The sequence below is a fragment of the Mobula birostris genome, chromosome 17, assembly GCF_030028105.1.
Source record: "Mobula birostris isolate sMobBir1 chromosome 17, sMobBir1.hap1, whole genome shotgun sequence".
Lineage (NCBI taxonomy): Eukaryota > Metazoa > Chordata > Chondrichthyes > Myliobatiformes > Myliobatidae > Mobula > Mobula birostris.
The window spans coordinates 6,267,720-6,291,263 of NC_092386.1; the positions used below are offsets into that span (position 1 = coordinate 6,267,720).

The 23,544-nt window shown below is 41.9% G+C and overlaps 1 protein-coding gene across 1 annotated transcript in view; it reads right to left on the reverse strand.

Moving 5' to 3' along the window:
- The window catches only part of adgrv1 (adhesion G protein-coupled receptor V1), a 525,473-nt gene that overhangs the window by 342,309 nt on the left and 159,620 nt on the right, over positions 1-23,544 (reverse strand). The window contains exons 34-38 of the mRNA XM_072281026.1: positions 18,109-18,239; positions 17,370-17,469; positions 14,914-15,093; positions 12,985-13,151; positions 1,848-1,941 (exon numbers count right to left, since the gene is read on the reverse strand). Of these exons, the coding sequence (XP_072137127.1) occupies positions 1,848-1,941; positions 12,985-13,151; positions 14,914-15,093; positions 17,370-17,469; positions 18,109-18,239 (672 nt within the window). The remainder of the gene's footprint in view (positions 1-1,847; positions 1,942-12,984; positions 13,152-14,913; positions 15,094-17,369; positions 17,470-18,108; positions 18,240-23,544) is intronic.

The window sequence follows — 23,544 nt, forward strand, 5'->3', positions numbered from 1 at the left end:
ATAACTGAATGAAATACAAATAAAATATATGATAAACAGACATGAAGAAAAAAGCCGGTTTGAAAGGTGCTGAAGAGAGTTGGTAAAGTAAATGAGAGATGATTTTGGACACAAGAGTGTGATACTAAGCACATCTGAGCAAGTTTGGTGAAGATCAGGAAATAGCAAGGACAAGAGTTAGAGGTGGGAAAATAAGTGGACCATTTACTGGGGTGTGTCTGTGGATTGTGGCGTGTGCTTGGAGTGGTGATAGATGAGATTGTTCATGCCAGTTCAGGAGCCTGATAGTTGTAGGTGATAAGAGGTGACTTGAAAGAGGTGTGCAAGATGATAAAAAGAATAGATGCCCAGAGTGGAAAGGCAGAGACTCCTCCCCAGGGCAGGAATGGTTGGTACAAGGGGGCATAATTTTAAGGTGATCAGAGGAAAATATGGGGGGGATGTCAAAGGCAGATCTTTTTCATAGAGAGTGGTGAGTGCATGGAACCGACTGTCAGGGATACTGGTAGAGACAGATACAAGAGACTCTTAGATAGGCACGTGGATGATAGAAAAATGGAGAGCTATGTGGGATGGAAGCTTTAGAGTGACATTAGAGTAGGTTAAAAGGTCAGCACAACATTGTGGGCCGAAGGGCCAGTACTGTGCAGCAATGTTCTATGTTCCATGCTAAATATTGACAGAGTTGTACAAGAAGACAAGAGGCAGAGATCAAGTGGACAGCCAGAGACTTTATCCCAGTGCTGAAATGGCTAATACAAAGGGAAATAATCTTAAAGTAATCAGAGGAAAATATGAGGGATGTCGGAGGTAAATATTTTACACAGAGAGTGATGGGTGACAGAACACCCTTCCAGGGGTGGTTGTAGAGGCAGACAGATAGTGGCATTTTAGAAACTCTTGGAGAAGCACATGGTGATAGAAAAATGGAAGCCTATGTAGAAGAGAAGGGTTAGATCGAACTTAGAGTCGGTTAAAAGGTCGGCAGAACATCGAGGGCCAAAGGGCCTGCATTGTTATATGTAATCTGTATGAACTATCAAAGCGTCAAAACTAAACTAACAGAAGAGGAGGCCTCGAGGCAGAGCGGGTTGACGGAATAAATTCCAGTTCTAAGATGAACAGGAGAAAGTCACATCAGGAACACAGCAGAAGAATGAGACAATGTTCAGAGTGGAATGCCAGGCTACTGTAGAAGACCTCAGGTGAAGTGAGCAAATAGATATACACTCAATGACAACTTTATTAGGTATACATGTACACCTGCTCGTTAATGCAAATATCTAATCAACCAATCATGTGACAGTAACTCAATACATAAAAGCATGCAGACATGGTCAAGAGGTTCACTTGTTGTTCAGAATGGAGAAGAAATGTGATCTAAGTGACTTTTACGATGCAATGATTGTTGGTGCCAGATGGGGTGGTTTAAGTATCTGATAAACTGCTGACCTCCTGGGATTTTCACACACAACAGTCTCTAGGGTTTATAGAGAATGGTCCAAAAAGCAAAAAAAAATTAGTGAGTGGCAATTCTGTGGGAGAAAATAGTTTGTTAATAAGAGAGGTCAAAGGGGAGTGACCAGATTGGTTCAAGCTGACAAGGCAATGACAGTAACTCAAATAACCATGTGCTTCAGCAGGGGTGTACAGATGAGCATCTCTGACATATAACACATCAAACCTTGAAGTGGATAGGCTGCAGCAGCAGCAGACCACACCAGTTTCCATTCCTGTACCTAATAAAGTAGTCACTGAGTATATGTTAAAAATCCCAAAGAACCTAAGATTCAATACTACAATATTAAATAAAAAATAATGTAGGTATATAAACACAGAATACACACCCAATCGAGGGGGGAAAAGGCTTTGATCTGACCAGATGAGCTTCACGGATGTTAGATTCACAAGAAAGACCTCCTGCAATTCAGGAATATCATCCTGCAAAAATATACATTTCCTTACATCAATAGCAATCTCACATCTTCTTCAAAGTCTGATGTTTTCCAAAGTAAATAGTATCTTGTGAATCACAGAACAGAACAAAAAAAATTTAGCAGCATCAACCATATCATCAATGTGATTTGATGATAACTGAGGAAATTATAGGTTTGTTAACTTGATTTAAAATGAGATGATGCAGAGAGAAATAATTAAAGAAACACGTCAATACAGGTGGCTCCTGCTTTATGAAGGTTGGGCACCTGGAAAACAGTCTAGACCAACTTTTTAAGTAACACAAATCTACATCATCTACACATACATCAAGAATCTTGAATTGCCTCTTAATGTGCCATTTTAACTGCCCTAACAACTTGTGCAGATACTTTGAGGGATCAATAGACGTGGACCTCAGAATCCCTTTGTTCCTAGGAAGACAGCATGGTATCATAGTGGTCAGCACAATGCTTTACAGTACCATCGACCCAGGTTCAATTCCCACCGCTGCCTGAACCTCAGCGACTTCTGACTGGTGGCTTGATGCACTATCAATTACTCCAAAAGACTGGAAGTAGAGTAAATACTGAAAGGCTTTTATTAACAGTAAATGGACCAACGTCCATGCTGAGTATCTGCCTCTGGACCGAGGGAGGAGCAGTGGCACAATCGGCTTTATTCAGGGGTCTGTGGGAGGAGCCACAGGAGCAGTCAGCAGAGGGGCGTGTCCAGACAGGTAACCCAGTTACAACAGATATATATGGTTTACCACATGGCTAACAAAATAAAGAAAGCAACTAAATATTTTGTTAACCACACTTTTTCTGGCAAACAACCATCACAAGTAATAACCTGTAACTTGCTTTTGGACTTGCAGGCAATTTGATGCGGCAGAACCAAGAAGAGGTGAGGTGGCAGGCCTGTCACCGAGAGAGTGGAAAAGCATGAAAGATCGGGTACAGGCTGAATCAAAGCCGTGGCATCCAGGCCCCAGATATGACTGAGCAGGATGCGCAGATGGAGAATCAAAACAGTGAAGTCCAGCGTATCCAAGCAGCAAAACCTGTTGTTCGGATGGAGATTTGAGCACCGGGCCAGATTGAAAAAGTCAGGATGTCACGGCCCGAGGTGAGGTACGGTCCAATTCAGATCGCTGCTTGAAGCTGCTGAACCCGATGTTTGGATGGAAAGTTAAGCGCTGGGCCGAATTGAAAAGGTCAACGTATCGGGGCCGAGGAGAGGTACAGGCCAATTAAAATCACATCCCCACGACATTTACTCAGCTCTGCACTGAACTCCAGGACTCTCGTGCGGACTTCAGTTCAGAAACACCATTTGCTTTTGGTTATGGCTTGTATATTTTTTATCATTACACATTGGATGTTCGACAGTCTTTTTTTAAGGGTTATTTTATTCTTTTATTTTCTTATGGACATAATGTTCTTTTAATTCTCTGCACATTGGGTGTTAGACAGTATTTTTTCATATATATGGTATTTTTGGGGTTTCTTTGTTTCCTGGCTTCCTGTCAGGAGACAAATCTCAAGGTTGTATAATGTACACATACTTGGATAGTAAATGTACTTTTGAATGTAAGAAATAGGATCAGGAGCAGGCCATCTGGCCTGTTGAGCCATGACTTTTTGAACTTTTGTCTGTAAGGAGTTTGTATGTTTTCCCCACATGGGTTTCCTCCGGGAGCTCCAGTTTCCTCCCACAGTCCAAAGACATACAGATCGGTAGGCAACTTGGTCATTGTAAACTATCCAATGATTAGGCTCGGGTTGCTGGGCAGCATGGCCCAAAGAGCCCACTCTGCATTGTAGCTCAACAAATAAATAAATACTACTAAGAATCCTGCCACTTACTCTGTATAATGACCTTTAAATTCTTAATAACAACTAATTCAAAACTCAAAATAAATTTATTATCAAGTACGTATACATCACCATATACAACCCTGAAGTTCATTTTCTTGTGGACATTCACAGTAAATACAAGAAACACAAAAAAAAATCAGCGAAAGACGGCACCCAGCAGGACGGACAAACAACCAATGTGCAATAGACCACAGCGCAAATACAAAACGAATGAATGAATGAGTGAATGAATAAATAAATAACCAACCAACAAATAACAAGAACATGATATGAAGAGTCCTTGAAAGCAGGTTCAACATTGAGCTGAGTGAAGTTTAGTGAAGTTGTCGCCTCTGGTTCAGGAGCCTGATGGTTGAGGGATAATAACTGTTCCTGAACTTGGTGGTGTTGGTCCTGAGGATCCTGTACCTCCTTCCTGATGGCAGCAGTGAAAAGAGAGTGTGGCCTGGATTGTGGAGGCTCTTGATGAAGAATGCTTCTCTCCACACGCTCCATGTAAATGATGACGAGGGCTTTACCCACGCCCATGATGAACTAAGATGTCAAAAACCAGGGCCAATTCACTAAGCACAGAGAAGCATGAATCCAGTGGAAAGAAGTACTTTGAAGACCTCCTCAACCACGACTCAATCCCCACTTGATTCCATCCCATTGCAACATACTCTGGGTGGCATTCCTAATCATTCCTACCCAAAAAGATGTCAAAAATGCCTCAGGTTCCTAAAAAATTAGGTGGTGTGCGGTCAAGCAACAAGTGATTGCTTCAGTCATTTGTGATCGCAAGACCTTGTTGGGCATTGTTAATGTAGAATACTGCGAGTTCAGTTCAATGGTTTATTGGCAGGACCGACAATGTGGGAGCTGCATGGCTTCAGTTGTAGTGCAGGCTAGACCTCGTGCCACGGTGTCACCTGTTCTCGCTGCCAGGAGAGGTAACGCTGAAGGTGGTGTACATGGCATCCATACTAGTGTCAGTGCTGCCCTCCAGTGTTCACTCAGCAAGAAAAGCTGGATTGTGTTTGTCTGCAGTGGTCTTCTTCTTGCCAACAACATCTACAACCTCAGGGTCTTGGGCTTTATTATACTTCCTGTGTTTGTTTTTGTATGACTATATGTTTACCACTATCTTATATGTGCTCTATGTGATTTGTGCTGTGTGTGTGACTGTTGGTACTGAGCTTCGTTCCTAGGCCTCGGAGAAACACTACTTCATCTGGCTGTGTTCGTGGGTATTCGTGTGTGGTTGAATGACAATTAAACTTGAACTTGAACCTGAACTGCAAATGCAGCTATGAGTGTGTGAGACTATCAGTGGATATGACAATTTCACACCTACAGTATTAGATACAAAAAGTACTTATTCCATGCAAACCTATCAAGGGTTTTTCTTATGAAAAACGTTGCTGGATTTTGCAGATTCAATAAAACATTAGGATTCAAGGATGCATAACTAAGCAATGCTTTGAAGGAAAGTCCAGTATTAGTAGGCACATCTTCTAGATATTCTCAGCAGCTGTATCACTGCCTGGAACGGCGACTCCAATGTACAGGAGTTGGGATTTAGACTCAGTCAGCTCCATCATGGACACAAATCTCCCCATCACTAGGGACATCTTCCAAAAGTGATGCCTCAAGTAAGTGGCATCCATCACTAAGGACCAGGGGAATAGCCCCTTCTCAATATCTGCTTCAGGGAGGAGGCATAGAAGACTGAAGATGTGGCCAGAAACGTCAACTGTTTATTCCTCTCCACGGACGCTGTCTGACCTACTGAGTTCTTCCAGCACTTTTGTGTATGTTGTTCAACCCTTTAGGAACAACTTCTTCCCCTTTGCCATCAGATCCCTGAATGGCCCATGAAGCCATGAACATTACCTTCCTCTTTCCCTTTCACACTATATATTAATTTATTTTAACACTTTTTTTTACATATGTCTTATGCAGTACTGCTTCCACAAATCAATAAATGTCACTACACACCAATGATGATAAACCTGATTCTGATTGTAGCCTGCTAGAACTGGATTAATTCCTCTAGAACAGGGGTTCCCAACCTGGGGTGCACAAGACCTCTCGGTTAATGGTAAGGGTCCACGGCATTAAAAAGGCTGGGAACCCCTGCTCGAGAAAGATCTCGAAATAAATCTAGTCTTCAAACATGGGTTCAGGTTCTCTTATAGTTTGTTTAATCAACAACAGTATATTTTTGAAGTTATCTGTTTGAAAAGGGGCTTGGAAAATACTTCCCAGCATTTTTCACCGTATTTTCCTGAGATCTATTTTCTTTCTGTTTCATTTCAGAGGATGCAAATTCAGTGGGTGTAAATTGCATACTGAAAGTGTGATGGGATATAGACTTCTTGGACCGGGGGCCACTTCTGTGCCAAGCTCAGTTTTCTAAAAATCAGCCACTGCCAGTTATAAAGATCAAACAGTTGCAAGTTAAGCTTCCAACTACATTCTTTAACTTCTGGCCATAACCAAAGCCAGTCTTCAGTTCTTAAAATGCAAATGGTAAGCATTAACCAGTTGGAAGTTGAAAACACAGCTTTGCATACAAGCACTGTTTATAGCAGACTTGCTGTTCATAGTACTTGTCTTATTGCTGAAGAGGTGTAGCATAAGACAATGGGTTATTTAATTGGGCTTCTTTCAAAACTGTCAACTGTGGCTAAGTTGTTTAGTTCAATGAAGCTTGCAGACCAGATGGAGACAATCACTTAGCACATAAATAATTGATCTATTGTTCGATTAGCCCCAAACAGGGTCACATGGAGCCATAGGAACAGGTGGTGGATGGTCGTATGAGCAGCTGGTGCACATCACAAGTCCTGGTTATACGACCACTGCTGCCAGGCAGACCATCTCTGAAGAGTATTGATAATGGCTGGGTTCAACCCTCTTATAAAGACACTGCCCAGAAGAAGGCAATGGCAAACCTACAGAAAAACTAGCCAAGAACAATCATTTAACAGAAAACCATCATAACACACAGCACATGATGATGATGATGATGTACTTAGAGCAGTTAGCTTCACCTTTGAATTGTAGGTCCCTGGGATCTGTGTCTCCAGGAAGCTTTTAGACCGATCGTGTTAAGAGGTATATGAAAGAATATCACGCAAACACGAGGAAATCTGCAGATGCTGGAATTTCAAGCAACACACATAAAAATTGCTGGTGAACGCAGCAGGCCATGCAGCATATATAGGAAGTGGTACAGTCGATGTTTCGGGCCAAGACCCTTCGTCAGGACTAACCGAAAGTAAGAGATTTGAAAGTGGGAGGGGGAGATCCGAAATGATAGGAGAAGACAGGAGGGGGTGGGATGAAGCTAAGAGCTGGGCAGGTGATTGGCAAAAGGGATATGAGAGGATCATGGGACGGGAGGCCTAGGGAGAAAGAAAGGGGGAGGGGGGAAGCCCAGAGGATATAAATATAATAATAATAAATAAATAACAGATGGGGTATGAAGGGGAGGTGGGACATTATCCACGGCCCATTTTAATTCCACGTCCCATTCCCATTCGATATGTCTATCCACGGCCTCCTCTACTGTCAAGATGAAGTCACACTCAGGTTGGAGGAACAACACCTTATATTCCGTCTGGGTAGCCTCCAACCTAATGGCATGAACATTGACTTCTCTAACTTCCGTTATTGCCCCACCTCCCCCTCGTACCCCTTCCGTTATTTATTTATTATTATTATTATATTATTATTATATTTTTTTTCTCTCTCTCTTTTTCTCCCTCTGTCCCTCTGACTATACTCCTTGCCCATCCTCTGGGTTCCCCCCCCCCCCCGCCTCTTTCTTTCTCCCTGGGCCTCCTGTCCCATGATCCTCTCATATCCCCTTTGCCAATCACCTGGCCAGCTCTTGGCTTCATCCCTTCCCCTCCTGGATTCTCCTATCATTTTGGATCTCCCCCTCCCCCTGCCACTTTCAAATCTCTTACTAGCTCTTCCTTCATTAGTCCTGACGAAGGGTCTCGGCCCGAAACGTCGACTCTACCTCTTCCTAGAGATGCTGCCTGGCCTGCTGCGTTCACCAGCAACTTTTATGAAAGAATATCACATGTGTTTGAAGTCACACAAGGGGCAAAGGAACAGTATAAACATAGAGAGCAGTCCAGGCATTTTAGGAATGGTTAAAGAACATTAACAAGCATGAAAGAAACAGGGAAGTGAACTAGTCTTTGAAGATTGGGTAGTTACAGTATAATCTCCCTTTTCTGAGAGCACTCCTGGCGATTTATATCCGATAGGGTTTAAGACCATCATTTGAGTTTAGTATTTCACGGGCAGCAATCGCAATACCATCACAAAAGAATCGGACAAGCGATTTTCTCCCCTCAGCCCCCGTTTTATACACACATTCATTTACTTTGAGAATCTAACCACAAGAGTAAAAGGAAGTACTAACATCTGAAAAGACACAGTGAATGGCATTCCACATCAATATTTAGCACATTTTCACATTAAAGCCCAGGGAATAAATGGTTATAAGGGATACTATTGACATTGGAGAGGGTTCAGTGCAGATTTGGGTATGAGAATAGGTTCCTTAAATCTAGCTTTGTTTCTGAGGTGACTCATTGATGTGTTTAAAATAATAACTGATTTGAAATCCTCATCCCCATTTTCTTGTCCCATTATGGCCTTAAGTTCCTTAAGGTTGTCAGAGCCAGGGGAGGTAGTAGGGATAAGCTCCCACTATCTGTTAAATCCTCCCAATGCTGTGCATCTCAAACAGCCTCTGACAACCAAGTCCAGTTCCAGGCCTTCATGTGTGGCTTAGCTACTAAGCCCAGTGGAACTATTTCTACTGACAGGACAAGAGACAAAGACAGGTTACTGGTGCCTGAAAACCAGTTGCATTGGACAAACAAGGCTCATCTAGAAGAAGGAAAACTCTGATCTCACACCTTCACTGCCTTGCAGCAATACTCACTCACAGGGAAGGCTTTGGGAGTAAACTCCGAGGGAAATATCCAGAGCAGAACTGGACTCCCTAAGGCAGTCCTACGTTAAGTTCAACACTGACTGGCAACTCCCAACATGCTGCTGGTGCCAAACTGTACTGGTCTCTGCTGTTCCTTTGGATTCATCAGCTGTGTGCAGAGGGGAAGCCTCCTGCATGGGCAACGCCCTGCTCTCTATATCATACCACCCTGGCTGGCGTATCACGTAGACAGCTGGGACACAACATCCATGGTCGACCCCAACCAATAGAGCATCTTTAGGCATGGTCTCATCTCTCCCTATCACAGCGGTGCAACCCTCCAACCTAACTGTGTTCACCAAATTTTTATCAGCCCTTTTTCCCAGGTCTGATACTTATATGATAGCAGACCCATTATTATGGCATATTGATGATAAAAAGATCACCTCATCACTGAACTCATTCCACCATTTATGGGCTAAATGTCAACTCAGGTTCTCAGTATTATTTATCTGCTCATTTATTATTTTTGTTACTATTATTATTGTATTTGCAGTTTGTCTCCTTTTGCATGTAGTTTGCTTGTCAATCTTTGTGTGTACTTTACCAATATTTATCAATGCACCATAGAAAGCATCCTACCTAGATCGATACTGCTTCACACATGACTGCAAGAAACTGCAGAGAGTTGTGAGCACAGCTCGGCACATCACAGTTAAAGAATCAAAAGATCGAGCATGGTGCAACTAGTGTCCTGAGCTGCCTATATTTCAATGCAAGAGGTATCGTAGGAAAGGTGGATAATAGTGCTGAAGATGAGGTAGCTGGTTTGCAAACAGAGGCAATGTGTAGTGAGGAGAGGCTGTTGATAGGGCAAAATTGCAGTTTACAGGATGAGTTGCAATGTAAAAATCAGACAAAATCGAAAGGGTGAATACAGGACCGACAGAGTTAAATTTGAATGCACACTGTACATGAAATAAGGTAGATGAACTTGTAGCACAGTTGCAGGTTCGCAGGTATGATGTCGTATACATCGCTGAATCATGGCTGAAAGAGGATTATAGCAGGGAGCTTAATGACCAAGGATACACATTGTATCAAAAGCACAGGTAGGAAGGCAGAGGAGGCAACGTTGCTCTGATGGTAAAAAATGAAATCAAATCATGAGAAAGAGGAGACATAGCATCAGAAGATGTTGAATCATTGTGGATAGAGCTAAGGAACTGCAAGTGTAAAAACACCCTGATGGGAGTTGTATACAGACCCCCAAACAGTAGTAAGGATGTGACCTACAAATTACAACAGGTGATAGAAAATCCATGCCAAAAGGGCAATATTGCAATAGTCAAGGGAGACTTCAGTAGCAGGTAGATTAGGAAAATCAGGTTGGTTCTGGATTCCTGGAGGGGGAATTTCTGAAGATCCTAACGAGATAGCTTTTTCAAGCAGCTCGTGGTTGAGCTCAACAGGGAATCAGCTATTCTGAATTGGGTTATGCAATGAACCAGAATCAATTAGACAGCTTAAGGTGAAAGAACCCCGAGGGGAAAGTGATCATAATGTGATCAAATTCACCCTGAAATGTGAGAAGGAGAAGCTAAAGTCAGGTGTATCAATATTACAGTGGAGTAAAGGAAAATACAGGGGCATGGGAGAGGAGTTGGCCAGAATTGATTGGAAAAGAACACTGGCAGGGATGACAGCAGAGCAACAATGGCTGGAATTTCTGGAAGCAGTTCAGAAGGCACAGGATATATACATCCTAAAGGAAAGATGACACAATCATGGCTAACAAGTCAAAGCCAAAGAGAGAGCACACAATAGAGCAAAAATTAGTGTGAAGTTAGAGGATTGGGAAGCTTTTAAAAACCAGCAGAAGGCAACTAAACAGTCTTTAAGTAAAGATGTACTAAGAAAGTAAGCTGACCCAATATTATTAAAGAGGATACCATAAGTTTCTTCAGATACATAAAGTGAAAAGGAGAGGTGAGTGTGGATATCAGAAGGCTGGAAAATGATGCTGGACGGAGTAATAAGGGACAACAAAATGCGGACAAACTGAGTAAGTATTTTGCATCAGCCTTCACTGTGAAAGATATTAACAGTATGCTGGAAGTTCCAGGTGTCAGGGGTCATGAAGTGTGTGAAGTTACCATAACTGTCGAAAAGGTTCTTGGGAAACTGGAAGGTCTGAAGGCACATAAATCATCTGGGCCAGGTGGTCTACAACACAGGGTTCCAAATGAGGTGGTTGAAGAGATTGTGGAGGCATTAGTAATGATCTTTCAAGAATCACTACATTCTGAAATGGTTCTGAAAACTGCAAAATTGTAAATTCACTCCACTCTTCAAGAAAGGGAGGGAGGCAGAAGAAAGGAAACTATAGGCCAGTTAGTCTGACCTCAGTGGTTGGGAAGGTGTTGGAGTTGATTATTAAGGATGAGGTCTTAGGGTAATTGGAGGCACATGATAATATAGGCAGTAGTCACCATAGTTTCCTCAAGGGAAAATCTTGCCGGACAAATCTGTTGGAATTCTTTGAAGAAATAACAAGCAGGATAGACAACAAAAAATTGGTTGATGTTGTGTGCTTGGATTTTTCAGAAGGCCACATATGAAGCTGCTTAACAAGTTATGAGCCCATGGCATTACAGGAAAGATACTAGCGTAGATATAGCAGTGGCTGACTGACAGAAGGCAAAGAATGGGAATAAAGGGAGCCTTTTCTTGCTGGCTGCTGGTGACTAGTGGTATTCCACAGGGGTCTGTGTTGGGACCGATCCTTTTTACATTATATGTCAATGATTTGGATTATGGAATTGATGACTTTGTTGCAAAGCTTGCAGACAATATGAAGATAGGTGGAGGGGTAGGTAGTTTTGAAAAAGTAGATAATTAAGCAGATTAGGAAAATGGGCAAAAAATGACGATGAAATACAGTGTCAGGAAATATATGGTCATGCACTTTGGTAGAAAAAAATGAAAGGGTTGACTATTTTCTAAATGGAGAGAAAATAGAAAAAGCTGAGGTGCAAAGGGAGTTCTTGTGCAGGATTCCCTAAAGGTTAATTTGCAGGTTGATTCAGTGGTGAGGAAGGCAAATTCAACGTTAGCATTCATTTCAAGAGGACTCAAATATAAAAGCAAGGATGTAATGTTGAGACATTATAAAGCACTGATGAGGCCTCACCTAGAGTATTGTGAGCAGATTTGGGCCCCTTACCTCAGAAAGGATGTGCTAAAACTGGACAGGGTTCTAAAGAGGTTCTCAAAAATGAAAATGATTCCAGGATTGATTGGCTTGTCAAATGAAGAGCATTTGATGGCTCTGGGCCTGTATTCACTGGAATTCAGAAGGATGAGGAGTGACCTCACTGAAACTTATCAAATGGTGAAAGGCCTCGATAGAGTGGATGTGGAGAGGATGTTTCCCATGGTGGAAAAGTCTAAGACCAGAGGCCTCAGAATAGAGGGATGTCTTTTAGAATAGGGATGAGGAGGAATTTCTTTAGCCAGAGAGAGGTGAATCTGTGGAATTCTTTGCCACAGGCTGCTGTGGCAGCCAAGTCTTTATGTATATTTAATGCCGACGCTGATAGATTCATGATTGGTCAGAGCATGAAGGGATACCGGAGAAGGCAGGAGATTGGGGCTGGGAGAAGAATTGGATCAGTCATGATGAAATGGCAGAGCAGGCTCAATGAGTCTGCTCCCATAGCTTATGGTCTTATCACAGAAACCAGTCACCCCTCCATGGAATCTGTCAACACTTCTCACTGCCTTAGTAAAGCAGCAACACAAGGAAAGATCCCACCCAGCCCAGACATTCTCTATTCTCCTCTATCCTATTGGGTAGAAGATACAAAAGCCTAGAAGCACGTACCACCGGGCTCAAGGACTGCTTCCATCCTGTTGTTATCAGACATTTGATCAGGCCACTTGTACAATAAAATGGACTCTTGGACTCACAATCTACTTGGTTATAGTCTTCCACTTTATCGTTTACCTTTATCGTTTTTCAGTAGCTTTACACTTTAATCCACATCATTAATGTGTTACCTTATTCTACCTCAATGCCCTGTTTTGAACTGTATGAGCAGTATGAGGGACAAACTGCGGTATGTTAGACAAAGATCAACTGAAGTTTATCTTGGTACATGTAACAACAATAAACCAATACTGAATTATAAAAGTTCTCTGGAAAGAGGTTAAATTTACCTCTAAAATTGTGACATTTATAGCTGCAGTGGATTCTCCTTGCTCCATAGTAACAAAACCAGATGTGAGCAGAAAGTCAAGACCAGGCTCAGCCAGAGATCCATCATCAGTTTGGTTCAGACGGAGCAAAGATCCTTCGACAGTCTCAAATGTGATGTTAATTGCTCCTGAAGAACAAAGGAAAACTTCCATAAAGGAGAGACAACAGAAATGGACTCCAACAGAAGATCACTGTGGGAGCCTGTGATTTGCAGTGTGGACATAGTTTGGGTGCTTCAGCACTTTGCTTTCTTCGAGCAGATTTGTGGAGGCAATCGCCCTCATGGTGAGGAGACATTTGACTCCATTTCACCGATTAAAGCAATGGAAGAGACTGAAACATCGCGGCTAATGCGGAAGGTGAGCGCCAGCTGCCTGCGTTTCGATCACTGGTGGGATCGCTCTTCTGCCGGAGAGGGGAGCCTGTGTGGCCTTGGGCCAGAGAATGTTACTGAGGTTTTTCTGTGTTTTGGGGCATGGATATGGACTACGGACTTTACCAGTCTTATAGCTTTTCATATTGCGCTTTCCGCTTGATCTTTGTCGTTTTTTATGCGCAGGGGAGGGGGATTTGAGGGTCAATGTTTCTGTCCTAATTTTGTTCTTTTTTTGTGCGGGGGGGATCTGGGGGTTGATGATCATGTTGCTGTTCTATTTTTTCTTGGTTTTGTGGCTATCTGGAGAAGAAGGATTTCAGAGCTGTATACTTTGATAATAAATGAACCTTTGAACTATTGAAACGGAATTGCAAGCTCAGTCTTTAAGTAACATTCCACCATAACTATGCCATTCAACATTGATGAAATAGATGAAAGCTTGTGGGATGTCAGAGAGGAATTATTTCAGATTTAGCACGACACTACTGTATTTCAGGCTGGTCCAGAGTTCTGAGTTCAATTCTGAAGTCTCAGTACATCCTCCCTGTGAAATTCATGGGTTTTCTCCGGGTGCTCTGCTTTCTGCCATGGTCCAAAGATGTACTGCTGAGTAGATTAATTGGTCATTGTAAATTGTTCCATGATTGGGTTAGGGTTAAATGGGTTTGTCAGGGGTGCTGGAGTGGCGTGGCTCAGATTGCTGGAAAGCCTTACTCAGCACTGTATCACTTAATAAATTTGTTTCTTTTTAAATCAGCACAAGACTTTAAGAATTCATGTACTACAAATTCCCTCTGTTCATCTAGATCGTAGACCATAAGGCATATGAACAGTACTAGGCCATTCAGCCCATCAAATCTGCTCTGCTATTCAATTATGGCTGATTTATTATCCCTCTCAACACCATTCTCCTGCCTTGTTCCAGTAACCTTTGACACCCTTAGTAATCAAGATCCTATCAACCTCCACTTTAAATTTACTCAATGACTTGGCCTTCATAGTCGTCTGTGGTAAAGAATTGCACAGATTCACCACCCTCTGGCTAAAGAAATTCCTCCTCATCTGTGTTCTAAATGGACATCCCTCTATCCCTAGACTCACCTACTATAAGAAACATTCTCTCTACATCCACTATATCTAGGCCTTTCAATATTCGATAGGATTCAATGAGATCCCCCCTCTTTCTTCTAAGCTCCAGCGAGTACAGGACGAGAGCCATCAAACACTCAATACACTCTAAGGCCTTGCCGTTCATGACACTTGGCACTCATACAATAGATGTAACCAAAATGAATGAATGTCACAGCACTTCTGTCACCCCTTTGGTACCCAGACCAGCAATGAATTTCACTGTAATGACCTTCTTGTCTTTGCTGGGAGCCCCTGAATAGATGCTGCCTGACCACTTTAGCTCCAGTATTGTCTGTCTGTGGCTCTGGATTTCCAGCATCCACAGAATCTCTTGTGTTTATCACTTGATATATTTAATTTGTTACGAACAATAGTACATTACCAAGGGTTCCAAAATCCCTCCTGATAAAGAGATGAATGATGCTGTTGCCTTCCTTAACAAAAATGGAGCGAGATGATTCAGAAAATGTCACTATTCCATATGGGTCATCACTGGCTTCCACTGTAAGAATGGCTTTGTATCCCAAACTGTCAAGAACAGCAGCACCCATTGTGGGAATGCCTGTCAAAGAAGAGAGAAAGAAAATCTTTTACTTTTCTTTAACACACAGATTAATTATCAGTGCAACCATTATATTTCAAATCATTACTGGGGTCAACCCCCAGCGGTCGGTGAAGGTCAGAGGGCAGAGTCAAAGGTCAAGGTCCAGAGTTTGGTAAATCTGGAGGTTGAAAGCCCAAAGGCTGAAGAAAGAAATTGGCATGTCCGGATGTAGAGGCCCAAAGGTCAACCTTGTGAGTCCAGGCCAGGGACTGGAGATGTGAGGCTCGGTGTCTGCAAGTCTGACTCCGGGGCCTAGGACCGGAGGCCCAAAGGTGGCCTGCCCTGGGACTAGAAGCCTGACTGTGTCTATGAGTGGTTGGGTGGGATGCGGTGGGAAGGGGCTTGTTTTGCTGTTGTCTTGTTTTGTTCCGTTGTTGTTGCTGCTGCTTTTGACATTCTGCTGAACACTATGCAATGCTATGTTGGTGCCGAAATGTGCAGCCACACTCGTAGGCCGTACCCAGCACAGTCTTGGGTGTGTTGGTTGTTAACCCAAATGGCACACTTCACTATTCATGTTGTTGCTGCTTGTGCTGTTAGTACAGATAGAGAATGCCATTCAAATTTGTTGACAGTAAACCATCCTAATTCAGACACAAATCACTCTTCATAAAAATCCACGTCATTATTGGGTCCAATTGAGGGAAAAATTCCTCCTTTCTTGTTTATTTTCCCGTAGCTCTCTTAAGACTCAGAATCAGGTTTATTATCTCTGACATATATTGTGAAATTTTTTGTTTGGTGGCAGCAGTGCAATGCAAAACATACAAAAATTACTATACATTTCAATGAGATTATATTAAAAATAAAGGGAGCAAAATAACACAGTAGTGTTCACAGACCCTTGAAAACCAATTGTGGAGAGGAAGAACCTGTTCCTGAAACTTTGAGTGCCTATCTTTAGGCGGAGGAGGAGGAGGAGAAGATGGCGGCACGACACAGCGCGCGCGGCCTCTCTGGTGAATGATATCTGTAATCTGTCAAGTAGGGGACCGTGCACAATTCTGATTTGATGGAGACGGACGTGAGAGTACGGAGGAACATCTGGAAAAACCTCTGAAATGTCTGTTTCGCTGCCACTGCTACTGTGTGGTCCGGAATCTCCGGAGCAGAAGGCCCTGAATCCCCGGCTTTGCTTGTTTCGGCGGCCGGGGCGAGGTCGAAGGCGCTCGGCAGAGGATGGCGCTCGGGAGGCTGTACTGGGGGGGCTGGTCGGAGGCTCGAAGTTTTCGGACGGACGGACTCAGTGTCAGCTGTGGTCGGCTGCTTCCAAGGCATCGGCAGTTGTCGGTGCCTGGAGGTTTATGGCAGGGAGTTTCTCCCTTTTGCCACCTGCTACTGGGGACTCGCGAGTTGATCGGGACTTGAGACTTTTTTTTACCGTGCCCATGGTCTGTTCTTTATCAAATTATGGTATTACTTTGCACTGCTGTAACTATATGTTATAATTATGTGCTTCTGTCAGTGTTAGTCTTTGGTTTGTCCTGTTTTTCTGTGATATCACTCTGGAGGAACATTGTATCATTTCTTAATGCATGTATGCATTTCTAAATGACGATAAACGAGGACTGAGTGTTCTCATAATCTAAAAAGGCTCCTGTATCTCCTCCCTGATGTCAGTAATGAGAAGAGGCCATGTCCTGGGTGGTGTGGCATCTTCAGGCATCGTTTTTGGAAGGTGCCGTCATTAGATTCTCACCCAACCTCACTGAGGGAGGCATTTAGAATGATTCATAAAATGAAAGAAACACTCAGCAGACCAGGGAACTTCAGGTTTTCCTCTAAATCTTCCACAACCTTGAACGTAAACTTCATTTCTCATACTGTGGATGCTGTCTGACCCAGTGAGCGGTTACTGCATTTGCCAATGTTATTATAGTTCCACCAAATGTATTTTCCTCCTTCCCTTTCTCCCATGGTCCAGCCTCCTCTCCTTTCAGATTTCTTCCTCTCCAGCCCTTTACCTTTGCCACCTATCACCTCCCAGCTTCTTACTTCATCCTCCTTCCCCACCACCTGGCCCCATTTATCACCTTCCAGCTGGCCCTCCTTCCCTTCCCCACCACCACTTTATTCTGGCACCTTTCCCCTTCCTTTCCAGTCCTGATGAAGGGTCTTCGTCTGAAATGTCGGCTATTTATTCATTTGCATAGTGGCTGCCTGACCTGCTGAGTTTCTCCTGCATTTTGTGTGTGTTGACCTGTATCTCACAAACATAATCAATGACTCGTTACCTTGAGTTCTGACATTTGACAAAATAATTCCGTATTCCTCCTTTTCTTCAGGGATATCATCCTCGAGTATGTGGACCAGAAGGGATGCATTTAGGATGCCCTGCAGGGGTACGTGGATCAGAGACATAATTAGAATGACAGAAAACAAAGAGAAAATCACGGGTCCAAATGTAGACTAACATCAAAACTTAAGGTCAATAAGAAAAAACTTGCAATACAACCTTGAAAGAGGAATTTCTGTTCTCAGCCCTCCCCCCACCCCCATGCAGCTTAAAACATGCTTGCCTTCTCACTTCTCCCAATCCAATGAAGCATCCTTGACCTGTAAAAGCTTCTCTCCCCACTGATGCTGCCTGATCTGATCTGCTGGTTGCTTCCTGAATCTTCTCTTTTGATTTGGATTTTCAGTATCTACAGTTTTTATTTTAATTAAAGATACAGCATGGTAAAAGGCCCTTCTGGCCCGAGACTGTACTGCCCAATTACACCTATGAGACCAATTAAGCCTTGCACCTTTGGACTGTGGGAGGAAATCAGAGCACCCGGAGGAAACCCACACGGACACGGGGAGAACGTACAAACTCCTTACAGACAGCAGTAGGAATTGAACCTTGGCTTCAAAACAGTGTTACACCAACTGCTCTGTTAACATGTCACTGCAACTAACAGGAGTGCACATCAAATGAAGGAAGTAACTAATTATGTTCTGTAAATTTCACAAAGCATGTTTATCATTTACCTCAGATAGAAAAAGGGTCCCCCTAAAATCCACAAAGTTCTCTTGGACATATCGCCCATTAATCTGCCAGTCAACAGTAATGTTTCCTCTTCCTGGGGAAGTCCTTTCAATCCAGAGTAGCAAAGTTTCTCCTACAAATGAGGAATAAGAGTGACATTGAACATACAACCCATTTCCCACCAGCCAGAAGCTGTAACTTTATCAGACATGCATCGTTCATTCTTCTAATTAATCAAACACATCATGCACAAAGGAAGTATTGAGTGAAAGTGAAACTCCATAAACAAGTATTTACCTTGCAGACCTTAAATGTTCAGCCTACAATTACCAAACGTACCAATACAGAGTACTTAAGATTAAATTAAGTAAGTAAAGAACTTCTTTCCAAAGACGGCAAGGGAACTGAAGTAACAATTATTTCATTCTCCTTTAAACTTGAGTACAGGAAATGACTTTAAACAATCTTGAATCCTGAAATTATGGACTGAAGTGTTTTCATGGAGAAGAAAGGAGGCCAGTGAATTTTGGAGAAGGACAGGAAAATCATAAATATCACTATCACTGCAAATGAGAACATCTGCTGATTAGGAAAGGAGTAGAACATTCATCTCCTCCAGCCTGCTCTGGCATCATTAGATCATGGCTGATGTTCAGCTTCACCATCATCTGGCCAAATCTTCAATGAGAATTCAGTCTGTCAGGAAGTGGAAGGCTAGCAGCAGGCCAGGCTGTCACGAATATACACTCAGGGGTCACTTCATTAGGTACGTCTATACATCAGCTCATTAATACAATATCTAATCAGCCAATCGCGTGGCAGCAACTCAATGCATTAAAGCATGCAGACATGGTCAAGAGGTTCAGTTGGTGTTCAGACCAAACATTAGACTGGGGGAGAAATGTGATTTGACTGACTTTTACTGTGGCATGATTGTTTTTCTGGGGCTGTCTGAGTATCTCAGAAATTCCTGATCTGCTGGGATTCTCACGTACAACACTCTCGAGAGTTTACAGAGAATGTTGCGACAAACAAAAAAAAAAGTGAGTGGCAGTTCTCTGGGCAAAAATGCCTTGTTAATGAGCGAGTTCAGAGGAGAATGGCCAGTCTGGTTCAATGTGACAGTAACTCAAATAACCACATGTCACAAAAGTGGTATGCAGAAGACATCTCTGAACACACATGTTGAACCTTCAAGTGGGTGGGCTACAGCAGCAGAAAATTACAAACAGACACAGGGCATACAGGACCACGAACAGACAGAGGGCATACAGGACCACGAACAGACACAGGACATACAGGACCACGTACATACACAGGACATACAGGACCACAAACAGACACAGGGCATACAGGACCATGTACATACACAGGACATACAGGACCACAAACAGACACAGGGCATACAGGACCACGAACAGACACAGGACATACAGGACCACATACATACACAGGATGTACAAGACCACAAACAGACACAGGACGTACAAGACCACGAACAGATACAGGACATACAATACCACGAACAGACACAGGACATACAAGACCACGAACAGACACAGGACATACAGGACCTCGAACAAACACAGGACATACAGGACCACATACATACACAGGATGTACAAGACCACAAACAGACACAGGACGTACAAGACCACGAACAGACACAGGACATACAATACCACGAACAGACACAGGACATACAAGGCCACGAACAGACACAGGACATACAGGACCTCGAACAAACACAGGACATACAGGACCACGAATATACACAAGATATACAGCATCACGAATATACACAGGAGGTACAGGACCACAAACATACACAGGAGGTACAGGACCACGACATACACAGGAGGTACAGGACTACGAACATACACAGGAGGTACAAGACCACGACATACACAGGACATACAGGAAGTGCTTTAAAAAAGTGGCCACTGAGAGCATTTGTAGCAGTCAAGAAGGATCTTAGAGAATTGATGAGGAAGACTAAAGAAGAAATGAAAGGAGTATAGAACAAGAAGATGAGACTGAAGCAAAATTAGCAAAAAGGAACATCTCACCCTTACTGAAAACTAGATTTAGTAATTCATGCCCAATGGTTCATTTTGTATTTACCTATGTTTAATTATTGCTAGAATTCACTCATATGCCAGATAATTCTCGTGATTTTTGTATTTCCTTCAAGAATGCCCACAAGAAAATTAAGCTCTGGGTAAGATATGGTGACTTATATGTACTTCGATAATAAATTTAGTTTAAAGTTTGAAGCATGCAGAATAGAAAGTGATCCAAACTCTTCCAAATAAACTTGAACTTAATGTGCTACTTACTGCAAACACAATTCAACAAACCTACTGTGTAAAACGTGCACAAAAGAGAAAAAAAACAAGGAAAAACAAGCAATGATGACTCATGGATTGTTGTTGAACTCCAGTCACTAAATATTATACTTTGCCGTGAACATTGCAGCTTTATATTGTGAAATGCTTTTGCTCAATACAGTTCCTCTCAAAGAATGAATTGCAAACGCACAACAGAACATGCAATGATACATGCAATTAACTTCACTGCAGTTTAATTTGCAGTAAAGTTAAACAATAAGACAACACAAATGTAGTTTGAATTATTCTTCCCAGTCTTCATGAGCTAAAGTATTTTTGCTGAGTTCTACAATAGCATATTGGCACGCTGTATGTACCAGCCACATTAGTGTCACAACATTGCATGCTAAAACTATTGACAATGCATAACTATATGAAAAGCATGCAAAAAATTTTATATCGTTTCATCTACCTGAAAAGTCAAAAGTTATGTAAATGTTAAACATTGATTTTATACAAAAAAATAAGAAAGGGTTTGAACAATCATAAAATTGGATGACAAATTGGCTTCAATAGCAAATAACATTCCTTAAAAATAAGTTTGGATAAAACCATAAGACAAAAGAGGAATCAGTTATTACTAGTGAAAAAAAACACTGAATGTTGCAGCTGAAAATAATTTTAGTGAAAAATCTATAAAAATTGCTTTACAATTTAACAGAAAAACCAATCTAATATAGTTGATCAAAACATAAGAACTGACATTAAAATTAAGTTAACAGAATGTGAAAATATATCTGAAATATTAAAAAGTTTTGAAATAAGCTGAACATCATAATTCTGTTAAGAATAAAAAAATCTCTTGATGTTTACATTTACAAAGCAAACATTGCAATAATAAATATGAAGTTTATAAATTTCCCAAAGTATTGCAATCACATTATCATGATTTTTCATTGGTAAAAATTGGGATTATAAAATGCTACAAACAGCATTGCATTGTGGGTACACACAGTACTGCATTGGCTTTTAAATATAACAAAACAAATTACAGGAAATATTCCACACATTTCAAGTGTGGATATTGGAATATAACACTGAATGTTACAAGTCACGTAGAAAAATTCCAACTTTGTGCAAATTCTGACCCTGACCCCCAAGCAGCTAGTTTCTTCCTCAAAGATCACAACCTCTAATTATACACATAGTTATTTTATAACTATTTATTTGATAAAGATATGCAAAATTCTGAGGTGTGGAGATAGGGTAAATGCAAGCGGGTTTTCCCACTGAAGTTGGTTGGGACTACAACTTGAGTTCATGGGTTAAGGTTGAAAGGAGGGGAACTTCAGTTAGTCCTGATGAAGGTTCTCAGCCTGAAACGTCGACTGTACCTCTTCCTAGAGGTGCTGCCTGGCCTGTTGCGTTCACCATCAACTTTGATGTGTGTTGCATGGAGAACATTCTAATCAGTTGCATCACCGTCTGGTATGGCGGGGCCACGGCACAGGATCAGAAAAAGCTGCAGGAAGTTGTAAACTCAGCCAGCTCTATAAAGCTCCAAAGACCTCATCCCTGGGAGAGGAAGGATTTTCAAAGAAGGGGACAACTTAAAAGAATGCCCAGGACAAAGGAGTCTAGCGAGCTGCTGTCGGCAGCCAATGCCTCGGTAGGGAAGATGGGCTTAAGAAGAAGACAACATCATGGGCTGAAGAACCTGCAATGTCCTGCTTTTTGTGTTCTATGTTCGAACTGGGAGGTAATTATAATCAAGTTCGAAAATAAACCCAGATTTGCTTCATGATTCTTATACTTGGGTTAACAAGCCACACCAAGCTGTGTCAGTTCTAATGACTTTAAAGTTAGAAAAACATCAGTACTTAAATTTGTCATTGTTATTCCCGTTTTGTTTGGGGTCCTAATCACTGCGTCTCTCCTACCCCACTATTGCCATCCAATAATACTCTGTGGGTCTAACTATGCAAAATCATTACATATGTAGATTTCTTTTGAATTACACTTAAACCTGTAGTAATTAATATTTCTTCACCAACTATTTAAAAGCCAATACACCATGGGATTTAACCAACATTGATGGTTCTTTTTGACTATCAGAGTTGTGCTTTCGTGTCATCTCTGACAGGCAAATCAGAAGCATTAATGCAGACACACCAAGAAAAATATCAGCACATCACTAAAGGCTTTAAAAAGATGCCATCTGTAATAATTCCATCATTTTTACATAAGTATTCATTGTAATTTGAGAAGACAGTGGGAGAGTTTGTGGAAGGCAATGCTCCCATTCATTTACACACCGAAAATACATTCATTAAATTCTTATTCATTCTTTAAAGATAGCAGGATGAATTATAAATAAGCTTCTGGAAAAATGACAATTATAGATGGCTCCCTCAACATTCTTAAATATTATAAATCATGTTTAAGTACAATAATAATCACCCCCATTATATTCTTAAGAAATCTTGAGCGACTACAAACATATACATATTTAAAGCAACAAAACTCAAGGATGTCATTTATGAACTCAAAATATGTTTGGCAAACATGATTTATAATAATATCTTGACAGAAGAATGTATAACCATTTGGACAAGAATCAAAAAAGAAGCAGAACATGGATTGTTTCTTCCACCCTGTCAAAAAGGGCCAGTACCATCATGAGGATCCCACCCACTCTACTCATGGACTGCTTGTCCCACTCCCATCAGGGTGAAGGCTACAGAGCTACCATGCCAGGACCACCAGACTCAAAAACAGCTACTTTCCCTAAGCAGTGAGGCTGATCAACACCTCCACCCACCAACCCCCTCCCCCACCACTACTTTATGATTTTGCGTCAGAGTTGCCTTCTGCATAAACACTCTTGTGCCTAGTGTCACTTTATGGACATACAAAAAATGAACATAATCTATCGTATAGATATTTATATTTATTGTTTTTTAATCATTGTGTTCCTTATATTATTGTGTGTTTTTGGGCTGCATCAAATCCAGAGTAACACCAACTGGTATGAAGGGACCACTGTACAGGATCGAAAAAAGCTGCAGAAAGTTGTAAACTCAGCCAGCTCCATCATGGGCACAAGCC